The 16,842-nt window shown below is 33.5% G+C and overlaps 4 protein-coding genes across 4 annotated transcripts; all 4 read right to left on the minus strand.

Annotated features, from left to right (window-relative positions):
* Positions 1-2,105: 2,105 nt before the first annotated feature.
* Positions 2,106-3,601, minus strand: LOC102588997 (methylesterase 3-like). The gene is made up of 3 exons (XM_015308229.1): positions 3,041-3,601; positions 2,814-2,942; positions 2,106-2,581 (listed from the first exon to the last, which is right to left on the minus strand). The coding sequence occupies exons 1-3, from the start codon at positions 3,581-3,583 to the stop codon at positions 2,297-2,299; spliced, it is 957 nt and encodes a 318-aa protein (XP_015163715.1). The 5' UTR covers positions 3,584-3,601; the 3' UTR covers positions 2,106-2,296.
* Positions 3,602-5,355: 1,754 nt separating this feature from the next.
* Positions 5,356-6,047, minus strand: LOC107060373 (salicylic acid-binding protein 2-like). Its single transcript, XM_015308224.1, has 2 exons — positions 5,898-6,047; positions 5,356-5,673 (listed from the first exon to the last, which is right to left on the minus strand). The coding sequence occupies exons 1-2, from the start codon at positions 6,045-6,047 to the stop codon at positions 5,356-5,358; spliced, it is 468 nt and encodes a 155-aa protein (XP_015163710.1).
* Positions 6,048-10,410: 4,363 nt separating this feature from the next.
* Positions 10,411-11,691, minus strand: LOC102589316 (polyneuridine-aldehyde esterase-like). Its single transcript, XM_006346427.2, has 3 exons — positions 11,207-11,691; positions 10,988-11,119; positions 10,411-10,774 (listed from the first exon to the last, which is right to left on the minus strand). Exons 1-3 carry the CDS (start codon positions 11,681-11,683, stop codon positions 10,493-10,495), a joined length of 891 nt encoding a protein of 296 aa, XP_006346489.2. The 5' UTR covers positions 11,684-11,691; the 3' UTR covers positions 10,411-10,492.
* A 2,313-nt stretch (positions 11,692-14,004) lies between these two features.
* LOC102581061 (salicylic acid-binding protein 2-like) lies at positions 14,005-16,741 on the minus strand. Its single transcript, XM_015308304.1, is given in 6 exon segments — positions 14,005-14,447; positions 14,678-14,809; positions 14,906-15,052; positions 15,054-15,126; positions 15,782-15,802; positions 15,804-16,741. Coding segments are annotated over 6 exon segments (849 nt in total). The 5' UTR covers positions 15,995-16,741; the 3' UTR covers positions 14,005-14,162.
* Positions 16,742-16,842: the final 101 nt, after the last annotated feature.

Consider the following 16,842-nt stretch of genomic DNA (forward strand, 5'->3'; position numbering starts at 1 on the left):
CTGCCATTAAATTAAAAGATGTTGAAGTTTTGAAACTTTGAATAAATTTTAAGTGGGTCATGTTGAGTTAGGTTAATTTGAGCTCAAAAGATATTAAGTTTTGGTATCTAACTCGGAGGGAGCTACTCTTGAAATTTGAGGTGAAGAAGTTGGAAATTTGAGAATTCTTGGTGTTCTTGAAGAAGAAGAAACAAAAAAGTACATTTGATCTAAAATCCAATTGAAAAATGTTAAAAGTTGTTTGGAGTCTTGTGAGGTAAAAATTTGTTTTGCAAAATCGAATTTAAAAAATAATAGCATGGATGACATATTTGAACTTTTTCCCAAGCGGCAATGACATGGACGAACTAAACTTTTAAGGGATAATATACTCAGAGAAGGGTCTAAAATGCCCCTCAAATATTTGAATTGATACAAAATTACTCTTCATTCACCTATCAGCCCTAAAATACCCCTGACGTCCACCTTTCAGCTCAAAAATACCCTTGATGTTAATCCTTTGACTCATATTTGCTCTTATTTTTAATAGTTCCCTTAAAGTAAAATTATTAAATATTTATTTATTATATTGCTTAATGTGATCGGTCCAAATTTAAACCCTTCTCAAATAAATAATAAAAATAATATTTTTAAAAATTCTAATTTTCTATAAAACCACTTATGATTCATATTTTGACCCGATACACTTGAAAAAAATATTAAAAAATAATTAACTTCATGATATCTTCCTATTGGCCTATTTTAAATCGACCCCAATTTATTATAACGTAACCCAACTCATAAATGGGAATCCAACTAAAATCCATACTTACCCCGACTGATTGTCCATCTCAAAAAATTATTATTTTCATTGATATAAAATTTTCTCTCAATTATCCAAATGTCTTGTTCATTTTCTCTTTTATTCCTTTTTGTAATCTCTTATTCTTAATTAGGATATCTGGGGACTCAAACTTGAAATGAACTCACATATTTATATTCTTTTAATTAGTATTATTGTCATGATGGGATGAGGGTGGGGATAAGAGAAATGATTATTTTTATTATTTTATTTTTAATTTTGGGTACACACAAAAGAAAAATGCAATATTTATACATATTTGCTTAATTGAGTCATCTTTTATTGAACTAGTTATTCTATATGAATGCATCGTTATTTTCCTCCTTTTTTCTCTCTTGTTTGTCATAAATTTGAAAATAAAATAAAATGGTGGACAAGATCCAAATAGAAAAAAAAAATGAAAGAGATAGGAAGTGAAGGGCCGGGGAGGGAGGAGTAGAGAGTAGATGCACCTTTTAATAATTTTAAATTTACTATGAAATTCAAAATCAAGTCAATCATGTGAGCTTATATATTAAGTAATTTCAAATTATTTTAATGGAAAAGGGCCTAAAATGCCCTTAAACTATGACATTTGGTACAATATTACCCTCCATCCACCTAATGAGTATGATCCGTTAGACATAAGGGTATTTTTGAGCCGAAAGGTGGATGTCAGGGGTATTTTAGAGCCGATAGGTGGATGGAGGGTAATTTTGTACCAATTCAAATACTTGAGGGGCATTTTAGGCCCTTCTCCGTAATATAAATAAGTTTTTTCTCAAAGTTTAATAACATATTTGAACCTTTTCCCCAAAAAAATATTTAGTGATGGAGTTACAGTTTTATGCTTTCGTTTGGTTGGGAATAAGTTATTCCAGGATAACTTATCCCATCACTATGATATAAATGGTGGGATAAGTTATCCCAAACAAGATACAAAAACTTTATTCCATTACTATTTTCTTATCTCATCACTATTTATTTCTATAATCGTTTGTTTGCAAAATTTAGTGTTTATTTGGAATGAACTTCCAAAATTTCTTTTTTTAAAGCCACTAGCTTGACCCTCAACGTATTGTTAGTAGAGCCGTCCAGTCAGTGCATCGACCCAAATGACCTCAGTGGGATCAATGAACTATTGTTCATCTATAGCATATTCCACATTCATATGTTCTAATTCTTCAGTATCAAGTTCTACGTCCTCATCCCATCGACGAGATTTAACTGTTTAGTCTTGAACCAAATGAACTAATATTCAGTAATTATAGGAAATAGAGGGTTATTTATTGATGTCATTTCCAAACACTGAAATTCCAACAAAAGGGAACAACAGCTGAAAGAGAATATAGTTGAAATATCAAATTAACTAGGACTTGTATGAAAGAACTGAGATCACCAGATATGTGAATTGACTGGAGTTTTATTGATCTCAGCCTTACACATGTCCCCCTTATTCTTCTTAATTAACTAGTATTAGTTATACTTTTTGGCAATTCTCATAAGACTAGTAAAAAGTTGTTGGGGCTTAGACATCATCATCATTGTGTCAGAGCCCTGGATCTCTTCCACTTCATCTGGTGGATTCTTTTCAATCATCAACCGTTGAAATTCCTTCGGCAGAAGTCTATCTTCAACAGCAACAATGAACGCTCGCCTAACTGATCCATACCTTTTGTTTGTAATAACTACCTCCTTAGAAGTATCCTCCACACTGTAAAAGCGTGTTGGCCTTACTAGTGTATAGGCCAACGTCAAATCCTAACACCAACAAGGAAAAAAAAACCCGATTTAAATCAGTTCCAAATTGTTGTCGCCATTAAGTACTTGAATAGATCTATAATTTGGATAAACTCTTGAAATATTCCAATAGGTGAAGCCTACTAATAATTTTTGGCGAAAGAAGTCACTTTAGGGACATTCTCATGACCAGAACAACAAAACTTATTGGCTATTTCAATTATACTATATATTTGAATTATGCTTTGCTTACCTGAAATGGGCTCCGCTGGTACATATTAGTTTCCATGTACTTAGGACCTGGGATGAAGATTGTTGGAGGATTCGTAGGACCATTATTGTATATAAAACGATTATCAGGTTGAGATACTGACTTGAGTAACTGTAACAAAGTATATTTAGTTTCAAACATGTACAAGCATAAATGAACATATAACAGATCATCTCATTGCTAAAGTTGGGAATATGGAACATTGGTACCTCAGTGTAGACTGTGGTTACATTGATTTTTGGACCAGGCATCAGAGCAGTGACAAATACGGCAACTGAAATTTTTGCTGGAAAGGTTTCCATGGCTTTAGCAATGGCGAGTCCACCATAGGTATGGCCTACAAGAACCACTTTTTCATGTGCAGGAAGAGAAGCCATGAACTCCATTAGCGGAACCAAGTAATCAGAAAAAAGTGGGACTTGGAAGGTCTGTTTCGGGTTGATTCCTGAAGCAGCCAAGTCCAGAGCAGTGACATTATGCCCTGAAGATCTGAGCAATGCCACGATCTTGTACCAGCACCAGGCTCCATGGCCTGCCGTGTGAACTAGCACAAAGTGCTTCTTAACTTTAGGCTCTGACAAGGTTGCATTTGCATATGACAACAAAAGTATTACAACTACTAGACTTGTTAGAAACTTGGTTTTCTCCATATCTTTTCCCCTTCTTTTGAAGAATGAGCACATTATATGAACAATTACAAGGGTAGCTTTATAATCCGATCGAGGAGCTTGGTTTCTGCAACTTACTTCCATGCACAAGCAATGTAGTATGTAGGGGCTGGTACAAGCGTAGGGATTGTTGTCTCTCTATTAATAGTCATGCTTGGCATATGAAAAATTATGAGCCATGCACTGGCATGTTTTCAGGGCAGGTCAATTTGAGCATACTCCACACGTTAATTCATCTAAAAGTAGGGCTGATTTTGACTATGTAGTCCATAGACCATATTGATCCATAAGATTACTAGTCAATATGTTTTTTTCCCATTATTTATGTGATAAATTAGATTTAACCAACAATGAAAATAATGTTTTATTTAGTAATTAACAAAAAAAATAAATTGAACTTTCTAATTGTTAGAATTAGGGTATTGGGCTATGACCTATTACTTAGTTCATCTCAACCCAGTAACCATCAAAGTTTGGGCGGGTCATGTTATTGATCCTGTCCATTTTGACCCCTCCAAATTTAGCTCAAACTTCCATTTGACACCTCTATTAATATACTGAATATGAGCCAAAACTATTGGATTCGAATGAACCCATATGTTTATATTGAATGTTTTTCTTGGTATTTTAATCATTCACCAAGTCAACTAAAGGAAGAGCTGAATAATTAAAAAGTTCAGCTGTCTTAAAATCATGACCATGTAATCTAATCCTTCAACTTCTTCCACTGGATCAATCATCAATTCTTTAAGTCTACTGGGCTACCTTATCTTCATCATATACAATAAACACTCAATTAACACATCCATAATTCTGTTAGGACAAAGCTAGTTTCTTTGAAATGTCTTATTCATGTACAAATACAGTTATCATAGAAAATGAAAATGGATCTCTAATTTGCATTGGTTTGTTATTCATATCACACTGATGAGATTTAACTGTTTGGTCTTTAACCTAAATTAAGTAATTACATGAAATAGAGGTTGTTTATTGATGTCAATTCATGAAATGTCAAATTGATTAGCATGATAATAAGGACTTCGATGAAAGTAGTGAGATCGCCATATAAATGCATTAGGTATGCGAATTGACTCAAGTTTTATTCTCAGCCTTACACATGCATGTCCGCCTTATTCTTCTTAATTAACAGCTACTATTATCTGAGGCATTTGATTTTTAGAGGAGTTTGGCTATTATTTGGTTAAGTGGGCAAGCAAGGTATCTCTAGGCTTGTGACTTCTTGGATTTCCAAAGCACATCCTACTAAAGGCACTCCACTTAAATGCAATTATCGTCTTCGGTAACTAGTGTTTAACTCTGTAATCATCTGATGTAAAAGTTTAAGTTATTAGAGAAATAATGAACTGAAATCAAAATTTTAAACAACCTTTTAGTTGCACATTAATGAGTTAATATCTTTGATGGTCACTCAACTATCAACTCTTTTCACAGAAAGTCACTTAACTTTGATTTTCAACTCAAAAGTCACTCAACTATGGAATCTTTGCATAGAAAGTCACTCAACCTATTTAATTGTTCTTTTCATTACAATTTGGTGACATTGAATTTTTATTTCTAACTAAAATTTTAAGAAATAAACATATATCCATTTAAATAAATGATGGACCCGCTAAAAATATAATATTGATCCTCTTAATTTACCTTTATTTTCCAAAATTATTTTCTCTGTCTCCCATTCTTCTCCTTAGCCTTTTTTTTTTTAAAAAAAATTCTCAATTTCAGCCTCTTCTTCCTTCTTTTAGTTAGGGATATCTCAATTTTTTATCTCACAAAATCATTCTCTCTTGTCTCCGGTTTCTTTTTCTTTTTTTTGGTTATTGTTCATTAGCATAATGTTACTGAGAGTCGTCGTATGAAGGCAAAAGGATAAAAATATACTTGTTGGCAATGCTCAGAAGAGTAGTAAAAAATCGTTGGGGCTTAGACATCATGATCACGTGGTCAGAGCCCTGGATCTCTTCTACTTCATCAGGTGGATTTTTTTCAATCATCAACTGTGAAAATTCCTTCTTCAGAGCTTCATTTTCAGCAGCAACAATGAACACTCGCCTAACAGATCCATACCTTTTGCTTGAAAGAAGTATCTCCTTAGCAACATCTTCGACATGGTATAAATGATATGGCCTTACTAGTATAGTGGCCAGTGCCAAATCCTAACACCAAAAGAAGAAGAAAAAAAATATTTGAATAGATGATGATCTGTAACTTGGATAAACTATTAAAATCTTTTGGCAAACGAAGTCACTTTAGGGCCATTCTCATGACCAGAATAGCAGAACTTATTGGCTATTTCAATTACTGTATATATTTGTGTTACCTTAATTGGGATCGATCAGCTAATAAACATTAGTTGCCAAGCACTACTTTTTTTATCTACACGAAGTGAAGCCATGAATTCCGTTAAGTAATCAGAAAAAATTGGGATTTCGAGGGCCTGTTTCGGGTTGATTCCTGAAGCACCCAAGTCCAGAGCTGTTACATTATGTCCTGAAGATGTCATCAATCTTGTACCAGCACCAGGTTCCATGGAATGCGGTATGAACTAGCACAAAGTGCTTCTTATCTTTAAGTTCTGACAAGTTGATCATATGGCAACGGAGACGTACTCTTTTTTCTCCATATCTTTTGAAGGATGAGCACATAAATTTTTACTTTTCTTATGTAGTTGTAACACGTTTCAACAATCTTATGTGTTTATGCAAAATCTTATACTAAATCACTTGAAAGAGAACGAGTATAATATATATTATAAGGGAAGAGACACAATTATTGTTATTCTTTCTGAAAAATTGCATCCCTTTAGAAGGGATTGTCTTAATAGAAATCGACGACACTTTTTCTTTGCGAAAAATATTTTGCAGATAATCTTCTCTTCTTATCTTAATCTCTCAAGTTCTTGTGAAAGGATTTTATTGAAGATTCTTCCCCGAAATCAAGAACAAACTTCTGTAACATGTATGCAATTATAGCCTATGACTGTTTCGGTGTAGTTCGTGTTTCATAAACAAGTTATTGTTAGGACGAAATAATTAGATGTCATGCATGAGCTAGCGAAGCAATTCTCGAAAGATCATGAGTAAGAAGACAAACAAGAAATTTATCTATCTATCTATATCTATATCTATATTACCTTAAAAGTATGAACTCCTAACTTGAATGTTAAATTACTATAATATCCCTAACTTAGGTTGTGACTTTTTCGATGAGTTGTGACTTTTTTCAAAGGGTTGTGACTTTTTCGATGAGTTGTAACTTTTACAAAGGGTTATGATTTTTCGATGACTTTTCCAAAGAGGTGTGACTTTTTCAATAAGCTGTGACTTTTCCAAAGAGTTGTGACTTTTTCAATAAGTTGTGACTTTTTCAAAGGGTTGTGACTTCTCGAAAAGATCATATTTTTTCAGATAAGACACAAAAAACATTTGTTCATACTACCCTTTGTTGAATATAAATAGAGTGGTTTCCTCTCATTTTTCAACCATAATTTTTTTTAATCTTCTACTCTTCTTCTTCTTGCATTTTAATATTTTTGGTGTGATTTATTATCGTTGAGTGAGTTCGAAGTGTAGCGGAATATGAGGTACCACTATTCTAATGAAGTAAATCATTTTATCCTCAAAGGGTATATTCCATAACCTCGAGTACTTGAGGAAAATAATTTTGATGATATAATAATTATGTTTTTGCTTGATATATACATTAGTATGTAATGTTCCAATATACGAAGTTAACATGATGTAGTCTAAATTCATTTGTTTTTGTTAACAACTTTTCTTGTGATGTAGATATATACTTTTGAATATCTTTTTCCAAAATTTAGAGAATTGTCACGATTTGTTTTTCATGCTCAAGACAAAAGAATGACTTTATTTATCAATGTTACTTATGTGATTTTAGACTCTCAGGAAGTTTGCTTCAAAATAGCTATTACTATATAAACATTGTCATTTTGTTTTACTTATTTACTATTTCTTAATATTTCAGTATTTTGGTACGAAGAAAAGTTCATATGACTTGTAATAATGTCAGTTGAAGTTTGCATTAGTTTTGATTTTTATTATTTATTTAATAGCTAATTTTATGAGATACATATTTTCATTAATGCAAATATATATTTATATTTGGGTAGGTATTTGTATTTAAATTAAAGTATTATATACGTCACAAATGTATTATCAAGTTAACAAGATCTTCTAACTTCAAAGTATATTATTTTAAAATGTTCCGAGTTCTTTTTTTTTTGAAAAAAAATTCACAACAAATGTGAAAATATGTGAATATATAAAATATAGTTGTTCTCTTCACATGTTCATTTAACATCTCAACAATTTAACGTGGAATACACATGCAAAGCACATCTGTTAGATGACAAGAATAACACAAAACAAATAATGTCTATAAGATAATATTAGTGAGATAAAACTAATTACATGATTGAACATCATCAAATTGAAATAAATATATACATTATTGCATTTAACTAATAAAATTTTTCATTGACCATCTTCATAGGTTTACGTGAAAAAGACATATATATGACAATCCACATTGAACATTCACAAAAGAAACTGCAATATTATTTTTTCCTAAGCTTATTATTCAAATCTTCGCTTAAATAAGTAATACTATATTCACTATAACATATATTTTTGGAATTCATAATCACGTGCAACGCACGTGTCAAATAAACTATTATACCAAAAGACACAAAGATTTAACTTTGTTCGGTCAATCAACCTACATTTACAAGAGGAGACGAGCAATCCACTATATAAAAGAAGAGAGTATAAAATATAGATAGGAATAACCTCACCCAATTCACTCGAAATACAAAGAGGTAACGTAACACTTGTTGCTCACACATTTTTCCCTACACAAAACTCTCAAAACCCTAGGAGTACATTGTGAATGCTACTGTATTAGAAGGAATGAACCCTCTATTTATAGAATCATAAAAAATTTCCTACAAGAAAAGAACTAGTCAAATATGGAGATTACATGTTTTTTTTTTCTAAAAGGAGAACTCAATTATGGTAAGAAACTCAGGGCAAATACCCAACGATTATTACACTATTAGATTAGTGAAATGAATTCAATAATTTTGTAAACTGTGTGCTTGATTAAATTTTTCATTGGTATCAGATCTGCATTTTATTTGTTTTTTGGTCTAGATGGGTGTCGGAAAGAAGTCCATATTCACTTCTTCTTTTTTTGGTGCATTTTTTTTTTTTGATGTATTGGAGCCATATACTGAAAGATATAAACTTAGCTCTTTCAGTAGGAGTTCACGTGATAAAAACAATGGGTAATGCCAATTTTTTTTTGACAATTCATATGTAACGTATTGGGGGTTTATAGATTTCAAGTTTTTTTTTTTTTTTTGGAACCCCAGGATTCACAAAAGAAGCTGCAATATTATTTTTTCCTAAGCTTATTATTCATTTGGATACAGTGTATCTAGAAGACATTAAACCTAATTTTAATTCCATGTATTTCAAGATACATATATCGAGACGGATCCGAATGCCATAAGTTTCCCTTTATTAATATAGTTTTCAAGATATAATATTATCTTAAATACCTAATTTAATACTCCATTCTTTGCAAAGGCATATATTTGTTAAATATTAACTTCTAATTTTTATAATTATCTTTTATTTTAAATTTAATTTAATTAAGTAATTAAACTCGTACAACCAAACAATAGCGCTTATAATCAGGGGCGGACCCACATGTATAGGTGGGGGTGCACGTGCACTCGTTAACTTCGGGGAAAATTATGTATATATACATATCTATCTCAAGAAACTGATAGAAATAGGAAATATACTAAAGAGTGCACCCTAACAGAACATAAAACTGCTTTGGTCTTCATCATATACAATAAACACTCAAGTAACACATCCATAATTCTGTTATGACAAAGTTAGTTTCTTTGAAATGTCTTATTCATGTACAAATACAGTTATCATAGAAAATGAAAATGGATCTCTAATTTGCATTGGTTTGTTATTCATATCACACTGATGAGATTTAACTGTTTGGTCTTTAACCTAAATTAAGTAATTACATGAAATAGAGGTTGTTTATTGATGTCAATTCATGAAATGTCAAATTGATTAGCATGATAATAAGGACTTTGATGAAAGTACTGAGATCGCCATATAAATGCATTAGGTATGCGAATTGACTCAAGTTTTATTCTCAGCCTTACATATGCATGTCCGCCTTATTCTTCTTAATTAACAGCTACTATTATTTGAGGCATTTGATTTTTAGAGGAGTTTGGCTATTATTTGGTTAAGTGGACAAGCAAGGTATCTCTAGGCTTGTGACTTCTTGGATTTCCAAAGCACATCCTACTAAAGGCACTCCACTAAATGCAATTATCGTCTTCGGTAACTAGTGTTTAACTCTGTGATCATCTGATGTAAAAGTTTAAGTTATTAGAGAAATAATGAACTGAAATCAAAATTTTAAACAACATTTTTTGTTGCACATTAATCTGTCTATCACAAGAACAGAAGACATTTTGAACAAATTTCTCAATCATTGCCTTCATTTTACTACCATCTTGCATCACCTAAATATATTACTAGTATTTAAATTCGTCAAATTGTTTGCAAAGCTAGAACAATTGCTAGCTATAAGAAAAAAGAACGAACCACCAGACTAGTTCGCTAATTGGTTTCATACTTTATGATCTCTCCTGCTCTATTTGTTGATTTATTAAACTGTGTGTTGCTCGAGAATCCACCAGGACCACAAACTTCTTTTTCGTAGCCACTATCTTGACCCCATTGATGAGGTTTAACCAAATTGAACTAAAATACAGTAATTATAGGAAATAGAGGTCGTTTATTGAAGGAAATAACAACCGAAAGAAAATGTCAAATTAAATGCATCAGCCATCAGATATGTGAATTATCTGAAGTTTTATTATCAGCCTTACACTTGTCCCACTTATTCTTCTTAATACTTGTTGGCAATGCTCAGAAGAGTAGTGTAAAGTTGTTGGGGCTTAGACATCATTGTCACGTGGTCAGAACCCTGGATCTCTTTCACTTCATCGGGTGGATTCTTTTCAATCATCAACCTTAAAAATTCCATCTTAAAAGCTTTATTTTCAGGAGCAACAATGAACACTCGCCTAACGGATCCATATCTTTTGTTTGAAAGAACTATCTCCTTAGAAACATCTTCCGCGCTGTATAAATAAAATGGCCTCACTAGTGTAGTGGCCAACGCCAAATCCTAAGGAAAAAAAACGATTTAAATCAGTTCCAAGTTGATGTTGCAAATAGATCTGTAATTTTGATTAACTATTAAAATTTTCCCGTAGGTAATGCCGACTAATAGTTTTTGGCGAAAGTAGTCACTTTAGGGCCATTCTCATGACCAGAATAACAGAATTTAATAAGCTATATATTTCAATTACAGTATATATTTGTATTAGGATTTTCTTACCTCAATTGGGCTCAGTTGATAAATATAAGTTCCCAAGTACTTTGGACCTAGGATGACAGTAGTTGGAGGATTTGTTGGTCCATTATCGTATGTAACACGAGTACCAAGTTGAGTTATTACTGCATTGATTGCCTATAACGAAGTGTTAGTTTCAAAGTTTAAGGAAACATAATAGATCATCTCATGGCTAAAGTTGGGAAAATGGAAATTAATTGGTACCTTAGTGTAGACTGTGGTTGCATTGATATTTGGACCAGGCATTAGACCACTGAGAAATACAGCAGCTGAAATCTTATCTGGGAAGGTTTCCATGGCTTTAGAAATGCCGAGTCCACCAAAGCTATGGCCTACAAGAACTACTTTTTTATCAGCAGGGAGTGAAGCCATGAATTCCATTAGCGGACTCAAGTAATCAGAAAAATGTGGGATTTCGAGGGCCTGTTTCGGGTTGATCCCTGAAGCACCCAAGTCCAGAGCTGTGACATTATGCCCTGACGATCTCATCAATGCCATAATCTTGTACGAGGTCCAGGCTCCGTGGCCTGCCGTATGCACTAGCACAAAGTGCTTCTTAGCTTTAGGTCCTTGCAAGGTAGCATGACTTGCATACGGCAACACAAGTATTACAACTACTAGACTTGTCAGAAACTTGCTTTTCTCCATATCTTTTTTCCCTTCTTTTGAAAAATGAAACATTACATGGCAACTTTATAGTTGGAGGAGTTGGTTTCTGCTAACTTACTTACCCACAGAAGCAACCTAAAGTTGGAAATTATTTAAGGAGTTAATAATTTTGATAGTCACTCAACTATCAATTTTTTCCACTCAACTTTCATTTTTAACTCAAAACTCACTCAACTACGACTTCTTTGCATGGAAAGTCATTCAGCCTATTTAATTATTTTTTTCACTAAAATTTGCTGATATGAATTTTTTATTTTTAACCAAAATTTTAAGAACCAAATACATATCCATTTAAACCATTTAATGACCCGCCCCATTTAACCCGACTCGCCCCAAATGTATATTTTTGTTTTCTCTAGGGTTTATTTTTATCTTTAACTATTTGTTGTTGAATCGAAGAACGGCAAGTGGGGTTAGAGGCTCTTTATCAATGTGGGAGTTAGACCTTTCTTAATAGATATGGTCAGGATTTATTATTTTAAGACTCTTTGAATTTTGTCTGCTTTGTGATTTTTCTTCTACTTTAATCTGTGTTTATAGGAAATATCGTCAGTTTGAAAAAAAATTAAGTGTAGTACTAGCTGAAATTGCCACCCCTATTGATTCATAAGAAAATTATTAAAATGTCAAATTTAACTAGCTCAGTAATAGGAATTCCATAGAAGAAATGAGATCAGGTATGTGAATTGACTGAAGTTTTATTATCAGCCTTACAAATGTCTCCTTATTCTCTTTAATTAACAGCTCTTATCTATACTTGTTTGCAATGCTCACAAAAGTAGTATAAAGTTGTTGGAGCATAGACATCATGGTCACATGGTCAGAGTCCTCGATCTCTTCCACTTCATCTGGTGGATTCTTTTCAATCATTAACGGTAGAAATTCCTTCTTTAGACTTTATTTTTGAGCCCCAACAATGAGCACTCACCTAACTGATTTATACCTTTTGCTTGAAAGAATTATCTCCTTACAAACATTTTTTGCGCCAGCGCCAAATCCTAACACCAAGAATTGTAAAAACATATTTGATTAGTTCCAAGTTAATGTTGTGATTAAGTAACCTGTAATTTGGATGAACTATTATAATCTTCCAGAAGGTGGTGATGCCTACTAAGAAATTTCTGCGAAAGAAAAATATATTTTCAAATGCCTACCATTCTCATGACCAGAATAAGTGAGGCAGCTTTATAATAAGAAGAGTTTGGTTTCTTCCAACTTACTTTCATGCACAAGCAGCCCACAGTAGCTATTATTTGAGAGATTTTGAGTAGGGCTGGGCATAAAATATCAAAAATCGAACCAAAATTTTTGGTAATTTTGTAATTCGGTATTGGATGTGATATTTGAGAGTAAAATTTTAAAAATACGATATTCGGGTTTGGATTTGGTACGAGACGTTAGAACCACGATATTTCACGAATACCAAATTATTTACTTAACGAAGACCATATACAACAGGTTCATAATCATTAGTACAAGCCTAAAGAGAAAGTTAAAAGACATATATCTTATAATTGTATCAATTTACTTTTCTTGGCTTCTTACTTGTTGATTTTCTGTTATATAGTCCCTCCATACGAATCAAAATTTAAAAATTTGGTATTTGGAAATCTATTTAACTACCAATTACCGAATTACCGAACTCGAAATTTGGAAATCCCAATCCGAATATGAACGCCCACCCCTAGATTTGAGTTCTAGGGGAGTTTGACTTTAACTAACTTACTTCCACGCACAAGCAATCGTAGTAGGGGCTAATGCAAGCCTGGGGACTGTGGCCTGTCTATTAGTAGCCATCTTGGCCAAGCAAGGTACCTTTGTATCATTGGGATGGCTAGATGCTTTTATTGTCTTTGGTAAGTAGTGTTTAACTCTGTGATCATCCTATCTAAAAGTGTAAGTTATTAGAGAAATAGTAAATGATCTGAAATCAAAATTTTAGTGGCACTTTAATCCATCTATCACAAGAACAGAAGACATCTTTTAATGTTTTGGATCACATGAAGTCCTTACACTCTGCTACTATGACATTAATTTTGTGCACAAAAAGGGGAAATAACATCCATTTAATTCCTGCTCTGTTTGTTGATTTATTAAACTGTGTCTTGCTCGAGAATCCACCAGCACTACAAACTTCTTTTTCTTAGCCACTCACTTGACTCTAAATGAATTCTAATTATAAGGCAAATGACCACAGTGGGATCTATGAGCTCTTCTACAGCATATTCCACATTCATATGTTCTTAATTCTTCAGTTTCGACTTGTATCTCCTCTCTGCGTTGATGAGATTCAACCAAATTGAACTAAAATTCAGTAATTAGAGGTTGTTTATTGATGTCAATTCCAAACAATGAACAATGAAGGAAATGACAACTGAAACTTATATGGGAGAACTGAGATCATCATATAAATGCATCAGATATGTGCATTCACTGAAGTTTATTTCTCAGCCTTAGACACGTCCCCCTTATTCATTTTAATTAACAGCTCTTATCTATACTTGTTAGCAATGCTCAGAAGAGTAGTAAAAAGTTGTTGGGGCTTAGACATCATGGTCACGTGGTCAGAGCCCTCAATCTCTTTCACTTCATCAGGTGGATTCTTTTCAATCATCAACTCTGAAAATTCCTTCGTCAGAGCTTTATTTTCAGCAGCAACAATGAACACTCGCCTAACAGATCCATACCTTTTGCTTGAAAGAACTATCTCCTTAGAAACATCTTCCGCGCGGTATAAATAAAATGGCCTTACTAGTGTAGTGGCCAACGCCAAATCCTAACACCAAGAAGGAAAAAAAACAATTTAAATCAGTTCCAAGTTGATGTTGCGATTAAGTACTTCAATAGATCTGTAATTTGGATAGACTATTAAAATCTTCCAGTAGGCGCTGCTGACTAATAATTTTTAGCGAAAGAAGTCACTTTTAGGGCCATTCTCATTACCAGAATAACAGAACTTATTAGCTATTTAGATTAGAGTATATATCTGTATTATGATTTTCTTACCTCAATTGGGCTCAACTGATAAATGGTAGTTGTCAAGTACTTTGGACCTGCGATGACGGTGGTTGGAGGATTTGTAGGTCCATTATCGTATGTAATACGAGTATCAAGTTGAGTAATTAATGCATTGATTGCCTATAATGAAGTGTATTTAGTTTCAAACATGTAAAAGTTTAAACAAACATAACAGATCATCTCATGGCTATAGTTGGGAATACGGAAAATTGGTACCTTAGTATAGAGGGTGGTTGCATTGAGAGCTGGACCAGGCATCAGACCACTGAGAAAAACAGCAGCTGAAATCTTTTCTGGAAAGGTCTCCATGGCTTTAGAAATGGCGAGTCCACCAAAGGCATGACCTACAAGAATTATTTTTTTTATGTGCAGGAAGTGAAGCCATGAACTTCATTAGCGGACTCAAGTAATCAGAAAAATGTGGGATTAAAAGTGTTGAAACGACGATCCTGATCCAACTGTTAAGGTATTGTCCGCTTACGTTTAGACCCGTATAAAAATTGCCTCTTTGGTTTTAACTCGAAAGGTGCCTCAACAGTTAATTCTAAACTCATTAATTCTTCTCTCTCATTCCAATATCTGCAAGTTCGCCTAAAGTGTAATGTGCACCCCTTTTTCAGACTCTGTTAAAGAATGACAAAAGGCCCACATCGGTGGTTAATGAGATGGGTGGACTCCTTATAAGGCTTGGGCAATCCTCCTCCCTTTGAGCTAGCTTTTGGGGTGTGAGTTAGGCCTAAGACCTAATTTAAGCACAGTACAACTTACTGAAAGAAAAGAACTAATATTACAAATTAGAAGAGGGACAAATTGTGTACTGTTATGAAAAAAAAGGTTTAAAAAAAAAAATAAGACCTAATTTAACATGGTATCAAAGCAAGGCCCGTCTCACCCGATGTTGGGACCCCCAAAATCAAAATTGCCCACGCACCAGATGCTAAGCACTGGGCGTGAGGTGGGGTGTTAAAGAATGACAAAAAGTCCCACATCGGGGGTTAATGAGATGGGTGGACTCCTTATAAGGCTTGGGCAATCCTCCTCCCTTTGAGCTAGCTTTTGGGGTGTGAGTTAGGCCTAAGACCTAATTTAACATGTTTCGGGTTGATCCCTGAAGTCCAGAGTTGTAACATTATGCCCTGAAGATGTCATCAATGCCACAATCTTGTACCAGGTCCAGGCTCCGTGGAATGCGGTATGAACTAGCACAAAGTGCTTCTTAGCTTTAGGGACTGACAAGGTTGCATTTGCATATGGAAACACAAGTATTAGAATTACTAGACTTGTTGGAAACTTGCTTTTCTCCATATCTCTTTTGAAGAATGAACATAACAAGACTACTTTAAAATTCTAGGAGTTTGGTTTCTGTTAACTTACTTGTATGCAGAAGCAACCCCACGTAGGTATTTTTTTTTTTAGAGGAGTTCGATTTCTGCATCCCCACACTGACTATTACTTCTACTCATTTAGTCAACCCATCTAAAAGTTAGGCAGACTTGGACTAAATATTGATACACAAGAAAGCCTGTTTAACCATCCACTTGATCTGGCTAATATCTATCAGTAATCCATCTTTACAGTATGAACCTGAATTATTAAAAAAAGGCTTGAATGTTTAATTCTCTATTCTGCTCAACTAGATCTATGGTCTTGCACTTGGCAATTTTGGTACAGCACATGGAATTTTTACCTCGACAAGGCTGATCTGACAGGAGATTCAGTGTTTCATTACAAATAGACAAATGGAAAAAGGGTAATAATATCCATTAGTTACCCCAATCTTAAAGAAATAGGCAAAATGGAACTTTACATTAGTTTATTATTTATATCACATGACACTAATTAACAAGTAATAATTCTTCCACGTCTCTTTCCACAGCATTTTTAATGGATGTGGTTGACTTAAATCATGACAACAAAATCTGCAGCCCCACTCTATTTTTGTTTTGTAGCCCAACGTGGCCACAAAGCATTGATCCATATCATCATTTCTCTCAGCCATTAAGATAACATATTTCATTACAAAAAGGTTACAAGAGAATCTATATCTGCAAGGCAAAGTGTTGATATTCCCATATTAGAATCTTGATGACTTATAATCTAGACACCCTAGAAAAGACTTTCAAATCAGATCAGAAAATATGAATGAATCCAAA

Source organism: Solanum tuberosum, unplaced genomic scaffold (genome assembly GCF_000226075.1).
Source record: "Solanum tuberosum cultivar DM 1-3 516 R44 unplaced genomic scaffold, SolTub_3.0 scf00073, whole genome shotgun sequence".
Taxonomy (NCBI): domain Eukaryota; kingdom Viridiplantae; phylum Streptophyta; class Magnoliopsida; order Solanales; family Solanaceae; genus Solanum; species Solanum tuberosum.

Bases quoted from the DNA above. Each gene is read 5' to 3' on its own strand.
- LOC102588997 (XM_015308229.1), bottom strand. From the start codon at position 3,583: ATGGAAGTAAGTTGCAGAAACCAAGCTCCTCGATCGGATTATAAAGCT. The intron at 2,943-3,040 runs GTACCAATGTTC...ACTTTGTTACAG, and splicing joins TAACCACAGTCTACACTGAG to TTACTCAAGTCAGTATCTCA. The intron at 2,582-2,813 runs GTAAGCAAAGCA...TGTTGGTGTTAG, and splicing joins ACCAGCGGAGCCCATTTCAG to GATTTGACGTTGGCCTATAC.
- LOC107060373 (XM_015308224.1), bottom strand. From the start codon at position 6,047: ATGGAACCTGGTGCTGGTACAAGATTGATGACATCTTCAGGACATAAT. The intron at 5,674-5,897 runs GTAGATAAAAAA...TTTTGGTGTTAG, and splicing joins AATTCATGGCTTCACTTCGT to GATTTGGCACTGGCCACTAT.
- LOC102589316 (XM_006346427.2), bottom strand. From the start codon at position 11,683: ATGTTTCATTTTTCAAAAGAAGGGAAAAAAGATATGGAGAAAAGCAAG. The intron at 11,120-11,206 runs GTACCAATTAAT...ACTTCGTTATAG, and splicing joins CAACCACAGTCTACACTAAG to GCAATCAATGCAGTAATAAC. The intron at 10,775-10,987 runs GTAAGAAAATCC...TTTTTTCCTTAG, and splicing joins ATCAACTGAGCCCAATTGAG to GATTTGGCGTTGGCCACTAC.